The sequence below is a fragment of the Somniosus microcephalus genome, chromosome 4 (genome assembly GCF_052327205.1).
Source record: "Somniosus microcephalus isolate GS21.2 chromosome 4, FLI_Smic_1.0, whole genome shotgun sequence".
Lineage (NCBI taxonomy): Eukaryota > Metazoa > Chordata > Chondrichthyes > Squaliformes > Somniosidae > Somniosus > Somniosus microcephalus.
Window position 1 is genome coordinate 49934044 of NC_140990.1, and position 25935 is coordinate 49959978.

The 25935-nt window shown below is 48.6% G+C and overlaps 1 protein-coding gene and 1 pseudogene across 1 annotated transcript; one reads left to right on the forward strand and one right to left on the reverse strand.

The window, feature by feature from the left end:
• Positions 1-4909: 4909 nt before the first annotated feature.
• The window catches only part of LOC147118834 (uncharacterized), a 50201-nt pseudogene continuing 29175 nt past the window's right edge, over positions 4910-25935 (reverse strand).
• LOC147118835 (uncharacterized) lies at positions 6706-17628 on the forward strand. Its single transcript, XM_085984637.1, has 2 exons — positions 6706-6767; positions 16379-17628. The coding sequence occupies exon 2, from the start codon at positions 16479-16481 to the stop codon at positions 17484-17486; it is 1008 nt and encodes a 335-aa protein (XP_085840763.1). The 5' UTR covers positions 6706-6767; positions 16379-16478; the 3' UTR covers positions 17487-17628.

Here is a 25935-nt window from a genome sequence, read left to right on the forward strand (position 1 = left end):
CCTCTTTTACCCCTAATCTCCAACCCCCCTCACCCCAACTCCTCTTTCACCCCTACTCTCCAACCCCACTCACCCCAACTGCTCTTTCACCCCTACTCTCCAACCCCCCTCACCCCAACTCCTCTTTCACCCCTACTCTCCAACCCCCCCTCACCCCAACTCCTCTTTCACCCCACTCTCCAACCCCCCTCACCCCAACTCCTCTTTCACCCCTACTCTCCAACCCCCCCTCACCCCAACTCCTCTTTCACCCCACTCTCCAACCCCCCTCACCCCAACTTCTCCTTCACCCCTACTCTCCAACCCCCTCACCCCAACTCCTCTTTCACCCCTACTCTCCAACCCCCCTCACCCCAACTTCTCCTTCACCCCTACTCTCCAACCCCCTCACCCCAACTCCTCTTTCACCCCACTCTACAACCCCCCTCACCCCAACTCCTCTTTCACCCCTACTCTCCAACCCCCCTCACCCCAACTCCTTTCACCTCTACTCTCCAACCCCCCTCACCCCAACTCCTCTTTCACCCCAACTCTCCAACCGCCCTCACCCCGACTCCTCTTTCACCCCTACCCTCCAACCCATCTCAGCCCAACTCCACTTTCACCCTGATATACCTATCAATTCCTCCAATAAAAGGCGAAGAGTTACGAAGGTGACTAAAGGTTTTTATTGACTAAATAACAGAGCCCACTCTCGTGGGTGATCCGATCCAAGCAGGAGGAATACCAGTCAGTCGCTCACCTTTATACCTGGCCTGGTGGGTGGAGCCAAGGCGGAGTCGGCAGTGGTCATCCCAGGTATAGCAGTGTGGCAAGAGGCGACCTCGTACCGTGATACAATAGTGGTCAGTGATACAGTTATAACGAACAGTGGTGAACAGTGCTAACTACTAACAGTGATACGATAGTGAACGTGGTTTACCACACACCCCTACTCTCGAACCCCCTCACCCCAACTTCTCTTTCACCCCTAATCTCCAAACCCCTCACCCCAACTCGTCTTTCACCCGTACTCTCCAACCCACCTCACCCCTACTCTCCAAACCCTCTCACCCCAACTCCTCTTTCACCCCTACTCTCCAAACCCCCTCACCCCAACTCCACTTTCACCCCTACTCTCCAACCCCCCTCACCCCAACTCCTCTTTCACTCCTACTCTCCAACCCCCTCACCCCAACTCCTCTTTCACCCCTACTCTCCAATTCCCCTCACCTCAACTCCTCTTTCACCCCTACTCTCCAACCCCCATCATCCCAACACCTCTTTCACCCCTACTCTACAACCCCCCTCACCCCAACTCCTCTTTCACCCCTACTCTCCAACCCCCTCACCCCAACTCCTCTTTCACCCCTACTCTCCAACCCCCCTCACCCGAAATCCTTTCACCCCTACTCTCCAACCCCCCTCACTCCAACTCCTCTTTCACCCCTACTCTCCAAACCCCTCACCCCAACTCCTCTTTCACCCCTACTCTCCAACCCCCCTCACCCCAACTCCTCTTTCACCCCTACTCTCCAACCCCCCTCACCCCAACTCCTCTTTCACCCCGACTCTCGAACCCCCCTCACCCCAACTCCTCTTTCACCCCTACTCTCCAACCCCCCTCACCCCAACTCCACTTTCACCCCTACTCTCCAACCCCACCTCACCCCAACTCCTCTTTCTCCCCTACTCTCCAACCCCCCTCACCCGAACTCCTCTTTCACCCCTACTCTCCAATCCCCCTCACCCCAACTCCTATTTCACCCCTACTCTCCAAACCCCTCACCACAACTCCCCTTTCACCCCTACTCTCCAACCCCCCTCACCCCAACTCCTCCTGTGTTTAGGATTGCGGAAGTATGAGTACTAGACACCCTGGGCTGGTACCACCAGGGCGACGGGAACTCATAGCAAACAATCTTAAACTGTAGCATATTGGCCATATTGGGTCAAGGTGACCAATGGGCCATAAGGGGGGACGGCAGTAACCAAATTAATATCATACATTAGTTTATGTTAGAATATGTATAATGTAGCACCAATGTACAGGGTGGAGGTAGTGAATTAATTCATACCCTGAGTTAAACGGTATATAGGTCTGTATTTATTGTATTTATCCAGCTAAGCTCTAAAAACATGATTAATTGACTGAGAGGCTCATGGGAAGATTGGGGAAGATGCCTGTTCAGCCAGGCAAGGCAGCACGTATACAAAATAACATACATAAGAATTGAGTAACAAGGCGGCCTTCGCTTGTTTGTGAAGCTACAACATGGTTGTCTAAAAGACAAAATGGCTTACATCAAAGTCTGGTGGAACTAATTACAAATATGCTTGCCTTGCAGAAGTAACACGAGCAGGTTACAAGGTCAGAATCTGTGCTTTGCAGAGATGGTTCGGAACAGTAGGCCAATTGAACAAGAACTGTTATCTTGTGAAAACATGTTACTGAGCCAGACCATCTGGCAGGGACAATGGATGACTGTGGCTCCAGGCTACAAGAGTAGATAAGAAGAAGGCCATGGTGAGAGAGGAGTTGGTATAAGTCAAACAAGCAAAAAACATGATTAACTGCGGGATATGGGGAGAAGGGTAAAAATGACACGCGGTAGAAGCAATGGATATAATGGAATACTAGAGACTATGATTGATAGATTTGTACCTGCCCCTAGGGCAGGATGTGACTGATAAGATTATGTATAAGAATGTAACTCACTAAACTTTCGGTGGTCGGATCCGAGAGCGGTCTCAGAAGGTTCTCCCCAGGCCTGTGAATAAAGACCGCTTTGAACCTCTGATCTAAGTCTGTCATCTGTACTGTAGCTCAGCGTCGACCTTGTCTATCACTTGGTCCGCCTGTAGTTTACATCACTGAGGTACTGAATGAGTACTGAGCATCTGTCTTCACAAAAGAAGAGGATGAAGTTAATGTCGCAGTAGAGGAGAGGGGAAGTAGAGAAATTGGATAGGATAAAAATGGATAGAAAGGAGGTGCTAAATAGGTTGTCATCACTCAAAGTTAACAAGTCACCCGGTCCAGATGCGATGCATCCTAGATTGCTGAGGGAAGCTAGCGTGGAGACAGCAGAAGCTCCGACGACAATCTTTCAATCCTCCTTGGATATGGGACTAACCTGATTGTTTCTTCAAAGAACTCAGAGGGTTAATGAAGGTAGTGCAGCAGATGTTGTTAATATAGACTTTCAAAAGGCATTTGATAAAGTACCACACAAGAGACTTACTCGGAAAAGAGAAGCAGAGGGAATTAAAGGGCTGATGGTGATTTGGGTATATAATTGGCTAAGGGAGAGGAGACAGAGAGTAGTGCTGAGGGATGTTTTTCTGACTGGAGGGAAGTATGCAGTGGGTTCCCCCAGGGGTCGGGATTAGGACCATTTCTTTTCTTTGTTATATATAAATGACCTGGACTTGGGTATAGGTGTACAAGTTTGAAGTTTACAGATGATACAAAACTTGGCAACATAGTAAATAGTGAGTATAGTAGTAGCAGACTTCAGAAGGACAGAGACAGACTGTGAAATGAGCAGACACAAGGCAGATGAAATTAAATGAGGATAAGTGTGAAGTGATGCACTTTGGGAGAAACAACAGGGAGAGGACGTATAATCTAAATGGGACTATTTTGAGGGGGTGCAAGAGCAGAGGGACCTGGGGGTCCATATTCACAAATCTTTGAAAGTGCCACGGCAAGTTGGTGAGGCGGTTCAGAAAGCGTATGGGATACTTGGCTTTGTAAACAGGGCCATTGAATACAAAAACAAGGAAGTTACACTAAACCTTTACAAATCACTAGTTAGGAACATAGGACAGGAGGAGGCCATTCAGCCCCTCGAGCCTGTTCCGCCATTCAATGAGATCATGGCTGATCTGTGACCTAACTCCATACACCCGCCTTTGGCCCATATCCCTTAATACCTTTGGGTAACAAAACCCTATCAATCTCAGATTTAAAATTAACAATTGATCTCGCATCAATTGCCGTTTGCGGAAGAGAGTTCCAAACTTCTACCACCCTTTGTGTGTAGAGGTGTTTCCTAATTTCACTCCTGAAAGGTCTGGCTCTAATTTTTAGACTATGCCCCCAGTCCTAGAATCCCCAACCAGCGGAAATAGTTTCTCTCTATCTACCCTATCTGTTCCCCTTAATATCCTGAAAACTTCGATCAGATCACACCTTAACCTTCTAAATTCCAGGGAATACAACCCTAATTTGTGTAATTTCTCCTCGTAACTTAACCCTTGGAGTCCGGGTATCATTCTGGTAAACCTACGCTGCACTCCCTCCAAGGCCAATATATCCTTCCTAAGGTGTGGTGCCCAGAACTGCTCACAGTACTCCAGGTGTGGTCTAACCAGGGTTTTGTACAGCTGCAGGGTTTTGACCTCAGCTGGAGTCTTGTGTACAGTTCTGGGCACCACACTTTAGGAAGGATGTCAAGGCCTTGGAGAGGGTACAGAGATGGTTGACCAGGATGGTACCATGGATGAGGGACTTCAGTTATGTGGAGAGATTGGAGAAGCTGGGATTGTTCCCCTTAGAGCAGAGAAGGTTAAGAGGAGACCTAATAGAGTTGTTCAAAATGATGAGGGGTTTTGATCGAGTAAATAGGGAGAAACTGTTCACTCTGGCAAGTGGGTCGGTAACCAAAGGTCACAGATTTAAAATAGTTGCTAAAACTAGAGGGAAATGAAGAGAATTGTTTTCACACAGAGGGTTGTTAAGATCTGGAACACACCATCTGAAAGGATGCTGGAATCAGGTTCCACAGGAACTTTCAAACGGTAATTGGACATGTACTTGAAGAGGACTAGTTTGCAGATAAAGCTGGGGTGTGGAACTAAATTGGACAAAGCTTTGAAAAAGCCGGCACAGACACGATAGGCCGAAGCACCTCCTTCTGTGTTGTTAGATTCTATGATCAGTGTGAAGACGCTGGTGTCTCTTAAGGTTCTTAGAGCTTTTAAAGCTCTTCCCACAGTCAGAACATTTCAAGGGTCTCTCGTCAGTGTGAACTCGTTGGCGTTTCAGCAGGGTGGATGACTGAGTGAATCCTTTCCCACACTTGGAACAGGTGAACGGCCTCTCCCCAGTGTGAACTCGCTGGTGTCGCTTTAGCTCCTGGGGGATTTTAAAGCTCTTCTCACAGTCAGAACATTTAAAGGGTCTCTCCCCAGTGTGAACTTGCTGGTGTCGCTTGAGCTCCTGGGGGATTTTAAAGCTCTTCCCACAGTCAGAACATTTAAAGGGTCTCTCGTCAGTGTGAACTCGCTGGTGTCTCAGCATGGTGGATGAATCAGTAAATCCCTCTCCACACACAGAGCAGGTGAACGGCCTCTGCCCAGTGTGAACAAGCTGGTGTCTCAGCAGGGTGGATGACTCAGTGAATCCCTTTCCACACCCGGAGCAGTTGAATGGTCTCTCCCCAGTGTGAACTCGCTGGTGTGCCTTCAGATCCCCGGAACTTTTAAAGCTCTTACCACAGTCAGAACATGTAAACGGCCTCTCATCAGTGTGAACAAGCTGGTGTCGCTTCAGATCCTGGGGGATTTTAAAGCTCTTTCCACAGTCAGAGCATGTAAACGGTCTCTCCCCAGTGTGAACAAGCTGGTGTGTCTGCAGGGTGGAAGAATCAGTGAATCCCTTCCCACACATGGATCAGCTGAACGGCCTCTCCCCAGTGTGAACTCGCTGGTGTGTCAGCAGGTGGGATGACTGAATGAATTTTTTCCCACAGTCTGAGCAAGTGAACGCCCTCTCCCCAGTTGAACTCGCTGGTGTGTTTGCAGGTGGGATGAACAAACAAATCCCTTTCCACACACGGAGCAGGTGAACGGACTGTCCCTGGTGCGACTGCGCTGTTGAACTTCCAATGCAGGCGGGGAACTGAATCTATTCCCGCCGTCCCCACCTTTACCCGGTTTCTCCCCGGTGTGATGGTGCACGTGTCTCGCCAGGTCAGGCGATCGGCTGAATCCACGTCCACACACTGAACACTTGTGCGGTTTGTCATCGCTGCGATCGCTGCTTTCTCCTTCCATGTGCAAAGGCCGATGATGTTCAGGTGGTGATGAATCGAGCGACTTTTTCTGATCTTGACGTAATGTTTGGTCTGAGCTTCCTGTCTGTAAATGCTCCACTTCTAAAACCCTGTAAAACGAGTTTAGAAAGGGGTAAGAGGGAGAATGTTGCCTCATGTTCCCCTTTCCCAGCCCAGGGGCAGTGAAGCTGATTTTCAGGCTCCAGCTGCTGCACAGGTTGAAAGGATACAATACCCATAAGCCCCCGCGCCCCGGCCGCCGTGCCGAGTTGTGGCTGACACCGCGCACGCGCCACATGGCCCCGCCCCTCCTCCACAGGCGCCGGCCCGCACTGAGCATGCTCAGAGCACCACCCCTCCCCCAGCCATCGATCTCTGTACCGCGCCTGCGCGCTGGCGGTCTGTGTCGGGCTCCGCGGCCGGCGCTGATTCTCGGCCGAGGCCCTGGGCGGCGGACTGCGCATACTCAGGTGACCACCCCTCCCACATCCATCGAACTCTTTACCGCGCCTGCGCGCTGGCGGCCTGTGCCGGGCTCCGCAGCTGTCGCTGATTCTCGGCTGAGGCCGGTGTGGAAATCCGAGCCCTGGGCGGCGGACTGCGCATGCTCTGCAAGCCCTGCTGCGGACAATGAGCCGCTACCGCGCCTGCGCGGGGGCCCCGCCTGGGGAAGGTCCTGGTAACCGGCTGAGAGCCCGGATGGCCTGTGACTGTGAGCTTCAGGAGGTTTGTTTATATATGGGGAGAGAAGTGCGGGCAGGGAGCTAAACATAAAGAAAATACAAACCGGAGCGCCCTCGGCACTGAGTGGGGTGAGTGGGAGTGGTATACAGATCCCCAAACAGTAATGCGGAGGTCGGGGATGGCATTAAATGGGAAATTAGAGAAGCGTGCAATAAGGGCACAGGAGTCATCATGGGTGACTTTAATCTACATATAGATTGGGCTAACCAAATTAGTAACAATGCTGTGGAGGAGGAATTCCTGGAGTGTTTACGGGATGGTTTCCTGAACCACTATGTCGAGGAACCAACCAGAGATCAGGCCATCTTAGACTGGGTATTATGTAATGAGAAAGGATTAATTAGCAATCTTGTTGTGTGAGAACCCTTGGGTTGGAGCGATCATAATATGATAGAATTCTTCATTAAGATGGAGAATGAAGTAGTTGACTCAGAGACTAGGGTCCTGAATTTAAATAAAGGAAACTACGATGGTATGAGGCGCGAGTTGGGTAGGATTGATTGGGGAATGTCACTCAAAGGGCTGACGGTGGATAGGCAATGGCAAACATTCAAAGATCGCATGGATGAACTACAGAATTTGTTCATCCCTGTTTGGCATAAAAATAAAACAAAAAAGGTGACTCAACCGTGGCTAACAAGGGAAATTAGGGATAGCATAAGATCCAAGGAGAGGACATATAAATTGGCCAGAAAAAGCAGTAAACCTGAGGATTGGGAGCAGTTTAGGATTAAGAAAAGGAGGACAAAGGGATTAATTAAGAGGGGGGAAATAGAGTATGAGAGTAAGCTTGCAGGAAACATAAAAACTGACTGTAAAAGCTTTTATAGATACGTGAAGAGAAAAAGATTGGTGAAGTCAAACTTAGGTCCCTTGCAGTCAGAATCAGGGGAATTTATAATGGGGAACAAAGAAATGGCAGACCAATTAAATACATACTTTGGTTCTGTCTTCACAAAGGAGGACACAAATAACCTCCCAGAGATGTCGGGGAACATAGGGTCTAATGAGATGGAGGAACTGAAAGAAATCAGTATTTGCAGGGAAATGATGTGAGGGAAATTGACGGGATTGAAGGCCGATAAATTCCCAGGGCCTGATAATCTACATCCTAGGGCACTTAAGGAAGTGGCCCTAGAAATAGTCGATGCATTGCTGGTCATCTTCCAAAATTCGATAGTCTCTGGAACAGTTCCCATGGATTGGAGGGTAGCTAATGTTACCCCACTATTCAAAAAAGGTGGTAGAGAGAACACAGGGAATTATAGACTGGTAACCCTGACATCGGTAGTGGGGAAAATGCTAGAGTCCATTATAAAAGATGTAATAGCAGAGCACTTGGAAAACAGTGACAGGATCGGACAAAGTCAACATGGATTTACAAAAGGTAAATCGTGCTTGACTAATCTACTGGAATTTTTTGAGGATGTAACTGGTAAAATAGATAAGGGAGACCCAGTGGATGTGGTGTATTTGGACTTTCAGAAGGCTTTTGATAAGGTTCCGCATAAGAGATTAGCGTGTAAAGTTAAGGCACATGGGATTGGGGGCAAGGTACTGACTTGGATAAAGAACTGGTTGGCAGAGAGGAAGCAAAGAGTTGGAATAAACGGGTCTTTTTCCAGGCAGTGACTAGTGGGGTGCCGCAGGGATCGGTGCTAGGGCCCCAGCTATTCACAATATATATTAATGATCTAGACGAGGGAACTAGATGTAATATCTCCAAGTTTGCAGACAACACAAAGCTGGGTTGGCGTGTGTGCAGTGAGGAGGATGCCGAGAAACTCCAGTATGATTTGGACAGGTTGGGTGATTGGGCAGAAGCATGGCAGATGCAGTACAATGTGGATAAATGCAAGGTTATCCACTTTGGTGGCACAAACAGGAAGGAACATTATTATCTGAATGGCAATAGATTGGGAGAAGGGGAAGTGCAACGAGACCTGGGTGTCCTTGTGCACCAGTCGCTGAAGGTAAGCATGCAGGTGCAGCAGGCGGTTAAGAAGGCAAATGGTATGTTGGCCTTCATAGCAAGAGGGTTCGAGTACAGGAACAAGGATGTCTTGCTGCAGTTGTACAGCGCCTTGGTGAGATCACACCTTGAGTATTGTGTGCAGTTTTGGTCGCCTTATCTGAGGAAGGGTGTTCTTGCCATGGAGGGAGTGCAGCGAAGATTCACCAGACTGATACCTGGGATGGCAGGAATGACGTATAAAGAGAGATTGAGTCGATTGGGCTTATACTCGCTGGAGTTTAGAAGAATGAGAGGGGATCTCATTGAAACTTTTTAAATTCTAACAGGACTAGACAGACTAGATGCTGGAAGGATGTTCCCGATGGTCGGGGAGTCCAGAACCAGGGGTCACAGTCTAAGGATAAGAGGTAAGCCATTTAGTACAGATGAGGAGGAATTTCTTCACCCAGAGAGTGGTGAACCTGTGGAATTCTCTACCACAGAAGGCAGTTGAGGCCAATTCATTAAATATATTCAAGAAGGTGTTAGATATATTTCTTAAGGCTAAAGGGTTCAAGGGATATGGGGAGAAGGCAGGGACAGGGTACTGAATTTGGATGATCAGCCATGATCTCATTAAATGGCGGAGCAGGCTCGAGGGGCCGAATAACCTACTCCTGCTCCTATCTTCTATGTTTCTATGATTGAGCGGCCACAGCCCGGCGTCTGCTGCAGGGAGCGGGACTGGGCACATCATCAACTCCAGGGCGAGGACTGACGTGTGCTTCGACCAATAGGGAGATCGGGCGGATCTTGCAGGTCTGAGGTGGCGGCGGGTCCTCCAACCAATCGGGGTGTCCGAGGGGCGGGACCTCCGCCGCCTGGTTCTCCCGCTGCTGAGACCAGTGTCAGGCAGCAGAGGGCGCTCGTCTGAGTTTAGGGCTCAGGCATGTTGGTGGAGCAGAGCAGAGGGAACTTTACTCTGCGCCGGGCTTCAGTGTAGAGGCAGCTTTACTCTGTATCTAACCCGTGCTGTACCTGCCCTGGGAGTGTTTGATGGGACAGTGCAGAGGGAGCTTTACTCTGTATCTAACCCGTGCTGTACCTGCCCTGGGACTGTTTGATGGGACAGCGTAGAGGGAGCTTTACTCTGTATCTAACCCGTGCTGTACCTGCCCTGGGAGTGTTTGATGCTGCTGGGTTTAACCCCCAGTACTTCTGAGCCCAGGAGGACCCAACAATTTCCAATGTGAGACTGTCAAGGGAGGTGGATTCTGGGGGAGATCAGGTTGCTAAACAGACACTGTCCCTACAATGTAAAATAATATTGTTTTAGGAAGAAGTATTTCTGTAGCGGCTTTTAATCCCTTTTGCATCTGCAGATTTATTTTAATTCATTTTTGGGATGTGGGCGTCACTAGCAAGGCCAACATATATTACGTACATACGTAGGATATATGGCACAGAAACAGGCCATTCGGCCCAACCAGTCCATGCCGGCATTTATTCTCCACACGAGCCTCCTCCCGTCTTTCCTCATCTAAATCTATCACCATAACCCTCTATTCCCTTCTCCCTCATCTGCTTGTCCGGCCTCCCCTTAAATGCATCGATACTATTTGCTTCAACCACTCCCTGTGGTAGTGAGTTCCACATTCTCACCACTCTCTGGGTAAAGAAGTTTATTCTGAATTCACTGTTGGATTTCTTGGTGACTGTCTTATATTGATGGCCTCTAGTTATGCTCTTCCCCACAAGTGGAAACATTCTCTCTGTATCCACTCTATCAAAACATTTCATATTTTTAAAGACCTCTATTCGGTCACCCCTCAGCCTTTTTACAAGAGAAGAGACCCAGCCTGTTCATCCTTTCCTGATCTGTATACCCTCGCATTTCTGGTATCATCCTTGTAAATCTTCTCTGCACCCTCTCCAGTGCCTCTATATCCTTTTTATAATATGGCGACCAGAACTGTACGCAGTACTCCAAGTGTGGCCTGGCCATGGTTTGATACAGGTTTAGCATAACTTCCCTACTTTTCAATTCTAAACCTCTAGAAATAAACCCTAGTGCTTGGTTTGCTTTTTCTATGGCTTTGCAAACCTGTGTCGCAACTTTTAGTGATTTGTGTATTTGTACTGCGAGATCCCTTTGTTCCTCTACCCCACCTAGACTCGCACCCTCCAAGTGATAAGTGACCTCCCCATTCTTCCTACCAAAATGTAATACCTCACATTTATCTGTGTTGAACTTCATTTGCCAATTATATGCTCATTCTGCAAGTTTATTAATGTCCTCCTGTAATTTGTTGCAGACATCCTCAGTATTGACTAGCCCCCCCAATTTGGTGTCATGCGCAAATTTAGAAATTGAGTTTTTGATTCCAAAGTCTAAATCGTTAATGTAAATTGTGAACAGCAGTGGTCTCAGCACTGATCCTTGTGGAATGCCAATCCTCAGTTTCCCATTGAGAAGGTGATGATGGGCCGCCTTCTTCAACCGCTGCAGTCCGTGTGGTGAAAGTACTCCCACAATGCTGTTAGGTAAGGAGTTACATGATTCCCAACCAGGATTGGTGAAGGAACAGCGATATATGTCCAAGTCAGGATGGTGTGTGGCTTGCTGGTAAACTTGGAGGTGATGGTGCTCCCATGCACCGGTTTCCCTTGTCCTTCTAGGTGGTGGAGGTCGTGGGCTTGGGAGGTTCTGTCAAAGTTACAGATGTATAAAGCCCCTCTCCTTCTCCCCCACCTCTCTCTCTCCTCCCATGGAGGCCAGAGTCTGGTGTAGGTATGTTCCCTTCCCTGAAGGACATTTGGTGTGTGGCTTAGAACATAAGAACATAAGAAATAGGAGCAGGAGTAGGCCAATCGGCCCCTCGAGCCTGCTCCGCCATTCAATAAGATCATGGCTGATCTGATCCTAACCGCCAATCCACTATGACAGGACTATCTCCTGAATCTAACAGAATTAGACACACGAAACAGGAGCAGGATCAGGCTACACGGCCCCTGGGCCCGCTCCGCTACCCACAGGGCCATGACCGATCCGAACCTAGACTCATGTCCAAATTCCTGCCCTCTCCCCGTAACCCTTAATTCCCTTTTCTTCTAGGAAACTGTCTATTTCTGTTTTAAATTTATGTAATGATGTAGCTTCGACAGCTTTTTGGGGCAGCATATTCCATGGACCTACCACCCTCTGAGTGAAGTAGTTCCTCCTCATCTCAGTTTTGAAAGAGCAGCCCCTTATTCGAAGACTATGCCCCCTAGTTCTAGTTTCACCCATCATCGGGAACATCCCGCATCCACCCGATCCAACCCCTTCACAATCTTATATGTTTCAATAAGATTGCTTCTCATTCTTCTGAACTCCAATGAGTAGAGTCCCAATCTACTCAACCTCTCCTCATATGTCCATCCCCTCATCCCCGGGATTAACCGAGTGAACCTTCTTTGTACTGACTCGAGAGCAAGTATGTTTTTTCTTAAGTATGGACACCAAAACTGTATGCAGTATTCCAGGTGCGGTCTCACCAATACCTTGTACAACTGAAGCAATACCTCCCTATTTTTATATTCTATCCCCCTAGCAATGAAAGCTAACATTCCATTGGCCTTCTTAATCACTTGCTGCACCTGCATATTAACCTTTTGAGTTTCGTGCACCAGGACCCCCAGATCCCTTTGTACTTCAGTACTTTCCAGTTTCTTGCCATTAAGATAATAACTTGCTCTACGATTTTTCCTGCCAAAGTGCATAACCTCACACTTTCCAGTATTGTATTCCATCTGCCAAATCTCTGCCCACTTACTTAGCCTGTCTATGTCCTCTTGCAGGTTTTTTATGTCCTCCTCACTCACTACTTTCCCTCCCATCTTAGTATCATCTGCAAACTTTGATATGTTACACTCGGTCCCCTCCTCCAAATCGTTAATATAGATTGTAAAGAGTCGGGGACCCAGCACTGGCCCCTGCGGAACACCACTGGTTACTGATTGCCAGTCTGAGAATGAACCATTTATCCCAACCCTCTGCTTTCTGTTAGATAGCCAATCCTCTATCCATGCCAGAATATTACCCCCAATCCCGTGATTTTTTATCTTAAGCAATAATCTTTTGTGTGGCACCTTGTCAAATGCCTTTTGGAAGTCTAAATACACTACGTCCACTGGTTCCCCTTTATCCACCCTATATGTTACTTCCTCAAAGAACTCCAGCAAATTTGTCAAACATGACTTCCCCTTCATAAAACCATGCTGACTTTGTCTTATTAAATTATGATTATCCAAATGTCCTGTTACTGTCTCCTTAATAATGGACTCCAAAATTTTACCTGCCACAGATGTTAGGCTAACCGGTCTATAGTTTCCAGCCTTCTGTCTACTGCCCTTTTTAAATAAGGGTGTTACATTAGTAAACTTGGAGGTGATGGTGCTCCCATGCACCGGTTTACCTTGTCCTTCTAGGTGGTGGAGGTCGTGGGCTTGGGAGGTTCTGTCAAAGTTGCAGATGTATAAAGCCCCTCTCCTTCTCCCCCACCTCTCTCTCTCCTCCCATAGACGCCATAGTCTTGTGTAGGTATGTTCCCTTCCCTGAAGGACATTTGGATTTCCAGAAGGCATTCGATAAGGTGCCACATAAAAGGAGCTCACATGGTTGGGGGTAATATATTAGCATGGATAGAGGATTGGCTAACTAACAGAAAAGAGAGAGTCGGGATAAATGGGTCATTTTCCGGTTGGCAAACTGTAACTAGTGGGGCACCACAGGGATCAGTGCTGGGGCCTCAACTATTTACAATCTATATTAATGACTTGGATGAAGGGACTGAGTGTAATGTAGCCAAATTTGCTGATGATACAAAGATAGGTGGGAAAGCAAGTTGTGGAGAGGGCACAAAGAATCTGCAAAGGGATAGAGACAGGCTAAGTGAGTGGGCAAACATTTGGCAGATGGAGTATAATGTGGGAAAGTGTGAGGTTATCCACTTCGGTAGGAAAAATAAAAAAGCTAATTATTATTTAAGTGGAGAGAGATTACAAAATGCTGCAGTACAGAGGGACCTGGGGGTCCTTGTGCATGAAACACAAAAAGTTAGCATGTAGGTACAGCAAGTAATCAAAAAGGCAAATGGAATGTTGGCCTTTATTTCAAGGGGGTTGGACTATAAAAGCAAGGAAGTCCTGCTACAACTGTACAGGGTATTGGTGAGACCACACCTGGAGTACTGCGTACAGTTTTGGTCTCCTTATTTAAGGAGGGATATACTTGCATTGGAGGCAGTTCAGAGAAGGTTCACGAGGTTGATTCCTGAGATGAAGGGGTTGACTTATGAAGAAAGGTTGAGCAGGCTGGGCCTGTACTCATTGTAGTTTAGAAGAATGAGAGGGGATCTTATTGAAACATATAAGATACTGAGGGGCTCGACAAGGTAGATGCAGAGAGGATGTTTCCCCTCGTGGGGAAATCTAGAACTAGGGGGCATAGTTTCAGAATAAAGGGTCGCCATTTTAGAACTGAGATGAGGAGGAATTTCTTCTCTCTAGGGTCGTAAATCTGTGGAATTCTCTGCCCCAGAGAGCTGTGGAGGCGGAGTCATCTATATATATAAAGCGGCTCTTCTGTCTGTCCCGATGTCTGTCTGTGCCTGTCTGTCCGTGTTCTATACGTTTGAAAGTTACAGAGCGTACCGACGCGCGCGTCGCCTCAAAAGAAAGCTTGCGATTCCGGACCGGTCATAGGCGTATTTACGTTTCGGCCGGACAAAAACCGCGCCCGCGGTATCCGAAAAACGTTCAGCGTTCCGCTCAGTAGCATCTCATTAGCGACCGTGTGACGTCGAGGTCGACCAATCGGACGGCGGGTTCCTGGCGCGTGCCGTCCTACAGTTGAGTGTCGAGTGACTCGACGATTGACCAATCCTACGCTTCGGTGACCTGACCGGTCGACCAATCGGTGCGTGTGTGGGCGGGCCTTATCCTTCTGAACTGAGGTGAGTGGCCGCCATCTTGCTTCCATTCTTTTTCCTGCTTTCTGCATCTTTCTTTTCAAACATACATTTCCAGCAAAATAAAATTGAATTTATTAAATTGTTTTAAAAAAAACTTCATTCATTTGTAAATATTTTTTCTAAACTGAACATTCTTTTTGCTACCTTTTCCCGTTTTTTTGTTAGGCCTGAAAGCCTGGGACTTTCTTGCCCAGCCAGGCCTGAGCTAGGACTTCTGCTAAGCTCCTCATCCACCCCCCGTCACGTTACCCGGGGCAACGGCCTCAGCCACGAGGGTCAGGGTGCGTGCGCAGCAGGAGCAGGTGAGACGCAGCCGGGGGGGGGGGCGGGGCTCGGAGAGCGTGGCTCTAGGCCGGGGGGCTCGGAGAGCGCGGCACTCGGCAGTGCGGGGCGGCAGGGTTACCCCGGCAACCAGAGCCGCAATCGGCGGAATTCCGGCCGGGGGGGGCGGGGCTCGGAGAGCGTGGCTCTCGGCCGGGGGGGGGCGAGGCTCGGAGAGCGCGGCACTCGGCAGTGCGGGGTGGCAGGGTTACCCCGGCAACCAGAGCCGCAATCGGCGGAATTCAAGCTGGCTGGGCCGGGGCTCGGAGAGCGGCGGGGGGGGGGCAGGGCTCGGTGAGCGGGAGGGGGGGCGGGGCTAGGAGAACGGGGCTCGGAGAGCGTGGGGGGGGGCGGGGCTCGGAGAGCGGGGGGCGGGGCTCGGAGAGCGGGGCTCGGCGGCGGGGCGGTGATTAAGCAAACTTTGGCCCAGAATTTGCGGTAGCATTTGCCGTCATTTTGCTTTTGAAACTGACTGCAATTTCAGGATTTGGCGTATGTGCAACCTATTGCGGAAATCCCGATGTTGCAATCTGTCATTTACTGCTCCTCCACCGGCTGCACTGTGCTTCCTTCCCCCCCCCCACCCACAAACAGAGCCGGCATCAGTGAAATCTCTAAAAAATCAAACAGCGTATTGACTGCTAAGCAAAGATTATGACCCTGAAAAACTAATTAAAATTTTTTGCAGTGTCCATTTTATCTATTTTCATAAAAAATTAAAATTTTTAAGCAACTTTAATTTGTTCATCTTTATTTCAGGTTTGCCTTTTGTGAGAGCGGCAATCTTTGTTTTGTTCTCTTTAACATTTAAAAAAAGTTAGAAGTGGATAATTCCCCCCCCCCCCCCAGTCTCTCTCTGCCGCCCCCCACCCCCCCAGTCGCTCGCTCTCTCTCTTCCAACAACAACATGCCCTCGAAAAAGCCTCGGCAACGCCGGGCTCACCCCAGCTAGTTGAATATGTTTAAGGTGGAGATAGACAGATTTTTGAACAATAAGGGAGTGAAGGGTTATGGGGAGCGGGCAGGGAAATGGAGCTGAGCCCAAGATCAGATCAGCCATGATCTCATTGAATGGCGGAGCAGGCTCGAGGGGCCAACTGGCCGACTCCTGCTCCTATTTCTTATGTTCTTATTATTGAACCAGTTGAGTTTTTATGATAATCCGATAGCTTTCATGGTCACTTGTTTCTGGTGCTGGCCCCTCAAATGACCAGATTCATTGAGCACAATTTCACAAACTGCCTTTCCTTTTTTGTGGGTTCTCTCTCACGCTTCCTTTTTCCTGTTTTGAATTCATTTTACAGGGTATTAGAAGGGGAGGATTTGCAGACAGGAAGCTCAAACTAAACATCACGTCAAGAGTAACTTGCTTCATCAGGACCGGAATATCATCGGCCTTTGCACATGGAAGCAAAAAGCACCGTTCACAGTGGGGAGAAACCGTACACGTGTTCTGTGTGTGGACGAGGCTTCAGCCGATCCTCCGGCCTATCGAGACACAAGCGCAGTCACACTGGGGAGAGGCCGTTCACCTGCTCTGAGTGTGGGAAGGGATTCACTCAGTCATCCCACCTGCTGACACACCAGCTTGTTCACACTGACATGAGACCCTTTACATGTTCTGACTGTGAGAAGAGCTTTAAAAGCAAAAAGGATCTGCTGAGACACCAGCGAGTTCACACTGGGGAGAGACCGTTCACCTGCTCCGTGTGTGGGCAGGGATTCACTCAGTCATGCACTCTGCTGACACACCAACGCGCACACACTGGGGAGATTCCGTTCACCTGCTCTGTGTGTGGGAAGGGATTCACTTGTTCATCGTACTTGCTGAGACACCAGCGAGTTCACACTGGGGAGAGACCGTTCACCTGCTTATTGTGTGGGAAGGGATTTATTCAGTCATCCACCCTGGTGACACACCAGCAAGTTCACACAGGGGAGAGGCCATTCACCTGCTCCGTGTATGGGAAGGGATTCACTCAATCATCCAACCTCCTGACACACCAGCGAGTTCACACTGGGGAGAGGCCGTTCACCTGCTTGTTGTGTGGGAAGGGATTCACTCAGTCATCCACCCTGGTGACACACCAGCAAGTTCACACTGGGGAGAGGCCATTCACCTGCTCCGTGTGTGGGAAGGGATTCACTCAGTCATCCGACCTCCTGACACACCAGAGAGTTCACACTGGGGAGAGGCCGTTCACCTGCTCTGACTGTGGGAAGGGATTCAGTCGTTCATCTAACCTGCTGACACACCAGCGAGTTCACACCGGGGAAAGGCCGTTCACCTGCTCCGTGTGTGGGAAGGGATTCACTCGTTCATCGCACCTGCTGAGACACCAGCGAGTTCACAATTCACTGCAGGGTTTGGATTTTGCTGTTATTGCTGCTGTTAATCACATCCAGGACTGAACCATGTTCATTCTGACAGTTTGACTTTGTTTCTGCTGATGTTAATAACTCCTATAACTGGGCTGGAGTTTAATTTTCTGGTTAGATGTCAGGTAAATCAGCTTTGTTTTAAACACATTGTTGTAGATTTTCTTCTTTCCCACCTGAGTGTTTAGCATCACCTGGCTGGAGCTCAGAAAGGACAATCTGGGGGAGGATCGTACGGCGGGAACAGAACTTCAGCCTGGACACAGTCCTTCAGGGCCACACTGAGAGGGGCAAATGGCACTTTGGTCTTTCTCGTCTCTCTTCACTGACAGCAAAGTCACCGTGCGGGTTAATCTTGAGGCCTGTAAGAAATGTGTCCCAGCCGCTCTCTTCCATGGTTCAGAGCTCCTATACACGGAACAGAAGACTCCTTTACAACTGTGTTTAGAGTTGGGAAGAACAACGGTGAATGCTGGAAACGTGCTGTTAAATCAGAAATTGGTGTTAAACTGACTGAAAGTGAAACAGCAGGTTTAAGTTTCCAGCCTACAAATGACTGGTAATTATTCTACGAATGTTTAACGTGTTTGTGGGACAGTCCTGAATCTACCATTTTAAGGCAGGTTATAATAAATTGGTTAAAGTCTGCATTAAAATAGCAGAGGGAGAAGTTCACAGGAGCCTGTTAACTGCTGATACAATTATACAACAGACATTTGATCTCCAGATAAAGAAGGACATGCAGCGTGTTTCCAGGAACTCCCTGTTTTATTGACGTGCATGTGGTAGACACCATGATAACTAAAAATACACGACCTGGAACATCCACGGGCGTGCGATCCTGACAATTACTCTGGGATCATTCCCGCTGTGGAACTCCACCACTGACCGTGCTGAAGGTTGTAGGCGGAGCGGGGCCACCGGGAGTGAACTGTAAGGAAGCTGGGCTTCAGTATCCTGACAAATGCATGGCAAGGAACCAGAGGAATCCTTACTGAGGAACCGTCTGGGGTATTACCTGCCAGCGTAGATCTAGGGGTGAATGATGCCTGACTCCCCGAACTGTCTTACATTGAACCCAGTTCTGATCAAGGTGAGTTCAGTTTATAGGAGAATAGAGACAAATATCACCCACAATTGAGGGAGTCAAAAGCAGCCATTAGAGAGGCTAAGAGATCTTTGGGAAGATGGTGCACAATTGTGGTAATAATAGTAAAAGCTTTTCCAGCTATGTCAGGAGTCAGAAGACATAGTTACACAGAGTTACATAGAATTACAGAGTCTACAGCACAGGAACAGGCCATTCGGCCCAACTGGTCAATGCCGGTGTTTCTGCTCCACACGAGTCTCCTCCCACCACTCTTCATCTAACCCTATTAGCATATCCTTCTATTCCTTTCTCCCTCATGGGCTTATCTACCTTCCCCATGAATGTATCTGTGCTGTTCGCCTCAACTACTCCTTGTGGTAGCACGTTCCACATTCTGACCTCTCTTTGGGTAAAGAAGTTTCTCCTGAATTCCCCATTGGATTTATTAGAGACTGTGTTATATTTATGACCTGTAGTTTTGGACTCCAACACAAGTGGAAACATTTTCTCCAGGTCCACCCTATATAACCTTTTCATCATCTTAAAGACCTCGATCAGGTCACCCATCGGCCTTCTCTTTAGTCTAGAGAAAAGAGCCCCAGCCTGTTCAGCCTTTCCTGATAAGTATAACCTCTCATCCTTGCAAAGCCTTTTTCCACCTTCTCCAGTGCCTCTATATTCTGCCCTTGCAGCGCGTTCCTATGCAGAGCTAGACAGGTAGCTAACAACTTGATATCTTCCCATAAAAATCACAAGGCTTGACTTTTCTTGTAAAACTTTACTGAACGATTCTTATTGTAAAACTGAAATACAACACAGAAATGGAAGCACACATTAGTATACAAGCACATAACTGATATGCATACACAAATTTAGGTACGCCTGAGCAACACAGTACATTTGGCATGTAACTTACCAAACACGTGGAAACACAGCTTACTGTGAATATACATTTAGCAAACTGGAAGGCATTCTCTTTAAATTAGCCCTGTACATAGTGCATCAAAATACAGCTACTAGTTAACCAGCTAGACAGAGAGCGAGCACTTCACGGCTAGCTGTGTAAGTTTGCTTACAGAGAAAAGTTACAAACTAAACATTTTCTGCAAAATATAGTGTACACTAATCATCTATAACATTCTCAAGTACTTACAGACAAATAGTATCCAAGGCTCAAGCGTGGCAACAATATAACTTCCCAGACCATGTGTGGCTGTAGGTCTGTGATATACAGTAGTTTACTTTACTGCACTTACTGTGCTTTACTGCACTTTACTGCAGTTGCTAGGTACCAAATATCCACTAGGTGGCGGCACACAATGGGAATCGACCCAAATTACTCAAACCCCTGAATTAACTGGAAAACTAACATAAACTCCTAAAGAAAGACAGCACACTTCCCGCTTGGTACAATTCCATTGTACCACTACAGATACAAAATAAACCTAAAGAAAACGTCCTTTGGCTGCAAACATAGTCAGAATCCTTTCTCTAGGTTTCTTCAGAAAGGAGGACTATGATCTCTGAGACTGGCCTCAGAAACACTTTGACAGTACCCTCCTTGACAATGTTCACCTCCACCTTGCGGACCCTCTTGTCCCTGCTCGGCAGAGTTTTGACAACCAGTCTCACTGGCCATTCATTTCTGTGTGCTTGGCTGCCTTTCAGCAAGACAGCATCTCCCACTTTGACATTTGGCTTGTCTTCTGTCCATTTCCTACGGCTCTGTAGGGTGGACAAATACTCTCCATCTCTTCCAAAAAGTGTCTGCAAGACACTGGACTCGCTTCCACTGCTTCCCGTGCAGCTCAGCCATGTCGAAGTTTCCAGAGGGGGCTGAAATAGCACTCATCTTTTGAGTCAGGAGCATCGCTGGGGTGAGGACTGCAGGCATGTCTGGGTCGGTGGACACCGGCACCAGGGTTCTCCTGAGCGAGCAGAGGTGCTTCATAACTTGTTCCCTGTTACTCGGAAGACGGCGTCTAGGAGAGTGAAATGGTAAGGGTGCCACCCAGCTGTGTCCATCGTCCTGGTAAACCTCCTCACCCATGATGGTTAGGAAAGCTTTGTCGTCCATGGATAGTGCTGGCTTGTCATCATCCTTGGACCTTTCAAACACTGAGCATCCTAGGCTGTCTGTGCTCACAGTGAGGCCTGCCTCTTCCTCACAGGCAGAGGAGGTTGACCTATGATGCTGCGTCATGTCATCATAGTCTTCCTTTACCTGGATCCTGTTTGGGCATAGGCTGAGACAGGATGTGCGACCGTTGTGCAACACGTTTGCTTTATAGACGTTGACACCAGCTGGTTTGTGGACTGTTCCCAGGCAAACTCCACCCATGAGGACCCATCCCAAGTCAAGCCGCTGCGCATAAGGAGCATCGTGGGGCCCGTTGATTTGCTCATGCACCTTGTGCACCCTTAAGATGTCTCTTCCCAAGAGCAGGAGGATTGGAGCGTCCGGGTCCACAGCTGGAATCTTGTTGGCAACTGATTGTAGGTGGGGCTGATGGCATGCGACCTCTGGGGAGGGAATTTCCGTCCTATCATCTGGCATCATGTCACGCTCAATTAAGGTGGGGAGGGGAAGCTGTAGTTTCCCATCCATGGACTCGATCATGAAGTTGCCAACTCTCCTACCCATAGTCTCTGTTGTCCCTGAACAGGTTTTTAGCGTGTACGGAGCTACGCTGGCCTTGACTTCAAAGAGATTGAAGAATTCTGTCTTCGCTAGAGACTTGTTACTTTGCTCATCAAGCACTGCGTACATTTTGATTGCCTTCTCCTTTCTCCCTGCAGGATATGCTTTAACCAAGCAGATTTTGGAGCATGAGTGTGGGCTGCTTGCATTTCCACAAACCTCTGTACACTTGGAGGTGACTGAAGAAGATGTGCTTTCGCTTTGCTCCCCGCTATCCTCTTTGTCAACCGCAGCACTCTCGGTGGTTGAAGGAGGAGGACCTGGATGCAGGGCTGAGATGTGTTTTTCACTGTTGCACTCGAAGCACTTGATTGTCGCCTTGCAGTCTTTTACCATGTGCATAGTCAACCCACAACACCTGAAGCAGATGCGATTCTCTTTCAGGTATGATTTGCACTCATCAATAGGCTTGTCGCTAAAGCTTCGACACTTTTTGAGTGGGTGGGGCTTCTTGTGTATTGGACACTGACGATCTGGGTCATCCACTTTATTCCCAGCAGAACTGGATTGGTTGACTGAGGGTTCGGCTGGAACATCTGTTTTGTGCACGCTCACAGAGGCTTTGTTGCTGTACTTTGTGGGTTTCTCTGTTCTCGAAGGAGCGCAACTGCTGGAGGTGGAGAAAGTGAAACTTGGATCATTCCTCACCTTTGCCTGTTGTTGGACAAACCTGGAGAAGAGAGAGAAGGGGGGAAATGCCACTCCATTGTCCTCCTTGTACTTGGATCCCTTAGCTATCCATTTCTCTTGAAGGTTGTAGGGGAGCTTTTCCACTATTGGGTTTACCCCACGAGCTGTATCCAAATACGAGAGGCCTGTCAGGTAACCTTCTCCCTTAGCACACTCCAGTTCGAGGAGAATGTCACCCAGTTCTCGGAGCTCGACATTATCTTTGTTGGTTAGCTTCGGAAAGTCCTCAATCTTCTTGAGCAGTGCGTGTTCAATGACTTCTGGTGTCCCATAACAGTCTTCGAGACGTTGCCAAACCAGGTTGAGGCCGGCTGTGGGATTGCGGACGTGCGCTGAGCGAATTCTCTTCGCCTGTTCTGACGACTCAGCTCCGAGCCACTTTGTCATCAAATCTAGTTCTTCTCTGGCTGACAGATTCAAGTCCTTGGTGGTACTCAGGAAGGACGCTTTCAATGACCAATAATTTTCAGGACGGTCATCAAATTCTAGAAGACCTGAACTTAACAATTCTCGGCGGATGAGGTACCTAGCGAGGTCTTGTGCACCTTGTGGCTCGGGTGAGGACTGCTTGGCTGGATTGGCCGAGTGCTGTGGAGGTCTCTGCAGGTAAGTCTTACTTGTTTCTTCTCTTTTAAGCTCAGTGTCTCCAAAAACAGGCTGTTTGTTACTGGTGGTGAGTAGCTGGTTCTGCGTCGAGATACCTGGATGTTTCCTTGAAGAACAATTTGGAGTGTTGTTGGACATACTCACTTGTACGTTGCACTGGACTGAGGGGCTGTTCTAGAACATATGCTTCATGGCTGTGCTCCCCGCCTTCGTTCTCCTCACCTTCTTCATAAGCTGCAGCTTCAGCTTCAGCGGCAGCGGCAGCTCTCTGGCTTTGGAGAATGTGGAGACTGGCGTCGAGGTCAGCTCTCTGCTTCATCACACTAGCTTCTTTTTCAGTGAAGGACAATTGAGCCTGGGCAGCTTTTGCCTTGGCACGTGCTTTGGCGGCTGCAGAAGCTGTCGGTGACAATGGCCTGCTGGACTGCCGAGATGATCTAGAGGATGCTTTAGAGGACTGTGACTTGGCATCATTTGCTCGGAGAGGCTCATGCTTCTCGGTTGGCTGGTCGACGTCCTCTATGGTACATTGTCTTCCTGAGCGTAGATTCATGGTAGCTGAGAGGTATCTTCTTGTGCTTGAGCCCGCTGTGCTGTTGTCTTTTCACTATTCTGCCCTTGCAGCGCGTTCCTATGCAGAGCTAGACAGGTAGCTAACAACTTGATATCTTCCCATAAAAATCACAAGGCTTGACTTTTCTTGTAAAACTTTACTGAACGATTCTTATTGTGAAACTGAAATACAACACAGAAATGGAAGCACACATTAGTATACAAGCACATAACTGATATGCATACACAAATTTAGGTACGCCTGAGCAACACAGTACATTTGGCATGTAACTTACCAAACACGTGGAAACACAGCTTACTGTGAATATACATTTAGCAAACTGGAAGGCATTCTCTTTAAATTAGCCCTGTACATAGTGCATCAAAATACAGCTACTAGTTAACCAGCTAGACAGAGAGCGAGCACTTCACGGCTAGCTGTGTAAGTTTGCTTACAGAGAAAAGTTACAAACTAAACATTTTCTGCAAAATATAGTGTACACTAATTATAACATTCTCAAGTACTTACAGACAAATAGTATCCAAGACTCAAGCGTGGCAACAATATAACTTCCCAGAGCATGTGTGGCTGTAGGTCTGTGATATACAGTAGTTTACTTTACTGCACTTACTGTGCTTTACTGCACTTTTACTGCAGTTGCTAGGTACCAAATATCCACTAGGTGGCGGCACACAATGGGAATCGACCCAAATTACTCAAACCCCTGAATTAACTGGAAAACTAACATAAATTCCTAAAGAAAGACAGCACACTCTATATCCTTTTTATAATATGGAGACCAGAACTGTTCACTGTACACCAAGTGTGGTCTAACCAAGGTTCTATACAAATTTAACATAACTTCTGCTTTTTAATTCTATCCCTCTAGAAATGATCCCCAGTCCATTGTTTGCTCCTGTTATGGCCTCATTAACCTGCGTCGCTACTTTTAGTGATTTGTGTATCTGGACCCCGAGATCCCTTTGCTCCTCTACCCCATTTAGATTCTTATTTTCTAAGTAGTTTTTAGCCTCCTTATTATTCCTACCAAAATGCACCACTCTTCTTAAAATTCATTTGCTAATTGCCCTCCCATTCTGGAAGTATTGCGTTTTTTAAATATTCGTTCATGGAATGTGGGCATCGCTGGCAAGGCCAGCATTTATTGCCCATCCCTAGTTGCCCTTGTGAAGGTGGTGGTGAGCCTCCTTCTTGAATTGCTGCAGACCGTGTGATGAAGGTACTCCCACAGTGCTGTTAGAGAGGGAGTTTAACCCATGATTTTGTCACAGTCTTCCTCAGTATTAACTCTACCTCCCAATTTGGTGTCATGGACAAATTTTGGAATTGTACCTCTGATTCCCGAGTCCAAATCGTTTCTGTAAATGGTGAACAACAGTGGTCCCAGCACCGGTCCTTGTGGAACACCACTTCCCACCTTTTGCCACTCTTAACCCCTATTCTCTGTTTCCTGTTTTGTAACCAACTTGCTATCCATAACAGTTTGTAAGATCTGGAAGATGACCCAGGTCAGGCCGTGTGGAGTGAAGGGCCAGGCAGCAGAATGGATGGAAAGCTTGCTACAAAACAGAAATCAGAGGGTTGGAGTTAAGGGAAGTTTGTTGTGATCTTTCCATCCATTCTGATGCCTGGCCTTTGACTCCACATGGCCTGACTGGTCATCTTGTAGACCGTACATACTGCAGACACAGTGCACCAGTGGTGGAGGGTGTGTGTGTCTCGGTGCTTTTCCAGTCACACTGATGATTGAAATCTTTTCCCACAGACAGAATAGACGAACATTTCTCCTTCCACATTCAACGGCCGATGATATTCAGGTCCTGATGAATGGACTGATTCTGTCAGATCTTGATGTAATGTTTGGTGTGAGTTTGCGGTCTGTAAATGCTGCCCTTCTCACAGCCTGTAAAAGGAGTTTACAAAAGCCATCACTGTGAGTCCAGGATAGAAATTGACAAGATTCTCTCCTCCTGGTTCCTGGCCAAGGGGGCCGCGCAATCGCCCTGCTGCCCCCTGAGCCTCTCAAGATGGTGGCCGTTACCCCGGGCCTGTCACCGGCCGAAAGCCCCGCAGCTGCCACCCCGCTTGGGGCAAACGCCCGGCCCGGAGGCTCTTGTTCGGGGCCTGAGGCCCACCCCGGGTGTGTGTGAAGCGGATAATGTTGAGTGTTTTAATAATGGGGCCTGGGGCCACACTCCGGGTGTGAGCAGCTCGCGTCCCCCCAGGGTTCATGAACCCGCTCCCTGAGCTCTCTCACCTGATGTGTCAGCGGCTGCTGCCAAGGTCCACGCATGCTCAGCTCACCTTCTGTTGTTCAGGTTTGAAGGTCAAGCCCCGCCTCTCACACACTCCGATTGGCTGGAGGACCCGCCGCCCGCTCGGTCCTCCAGCCCCGCCCCTCTCTTCCTATTGGTCTGGCGGTCCCGTCAATCACCCGGGCAGTGTGAGCTGAGCATGCGTGGACCTTGGCAGCAGCCACTGACACATCAGGTGAGAGAGCTCAGGGAGCGGGTTCATGAACCCCGGGGGGACACGGGCCGCTCACACCCCGGGCTCAGGGAGCGAGTTCATGAACCCCGGGGGGACGCGGGCCGCTCACACCCCGAGCTCAGGGAGCGGGTTCATGAACCCCGGGGGAGGCTGTGAGATTCTCAGCAGCTCAGCTCTGCTCGGTGCTGTGTGAACGGGCTGCTCCACACCCCGGCTGCTCACGGGGAATGCCAGTGCGGAGGGCCCAGTGCAGAAGGCCCAGGGCGGAAGACCCAGAGGAGAGTGCCCTAGGCGCGAGGCCCAGCACGGAGGACCCCAGGTGGGGGGCCTA

Bases quoted from the DNA above. Each gene is read 5' to 3' on its own strand.
- LOC147118835 (XM_085984637.1), top strand. From the start codon at position 16,479: ATGGAAGCAAAAAGCACCGTTCACAGTGGGGAGAAACCGTACACGTGT.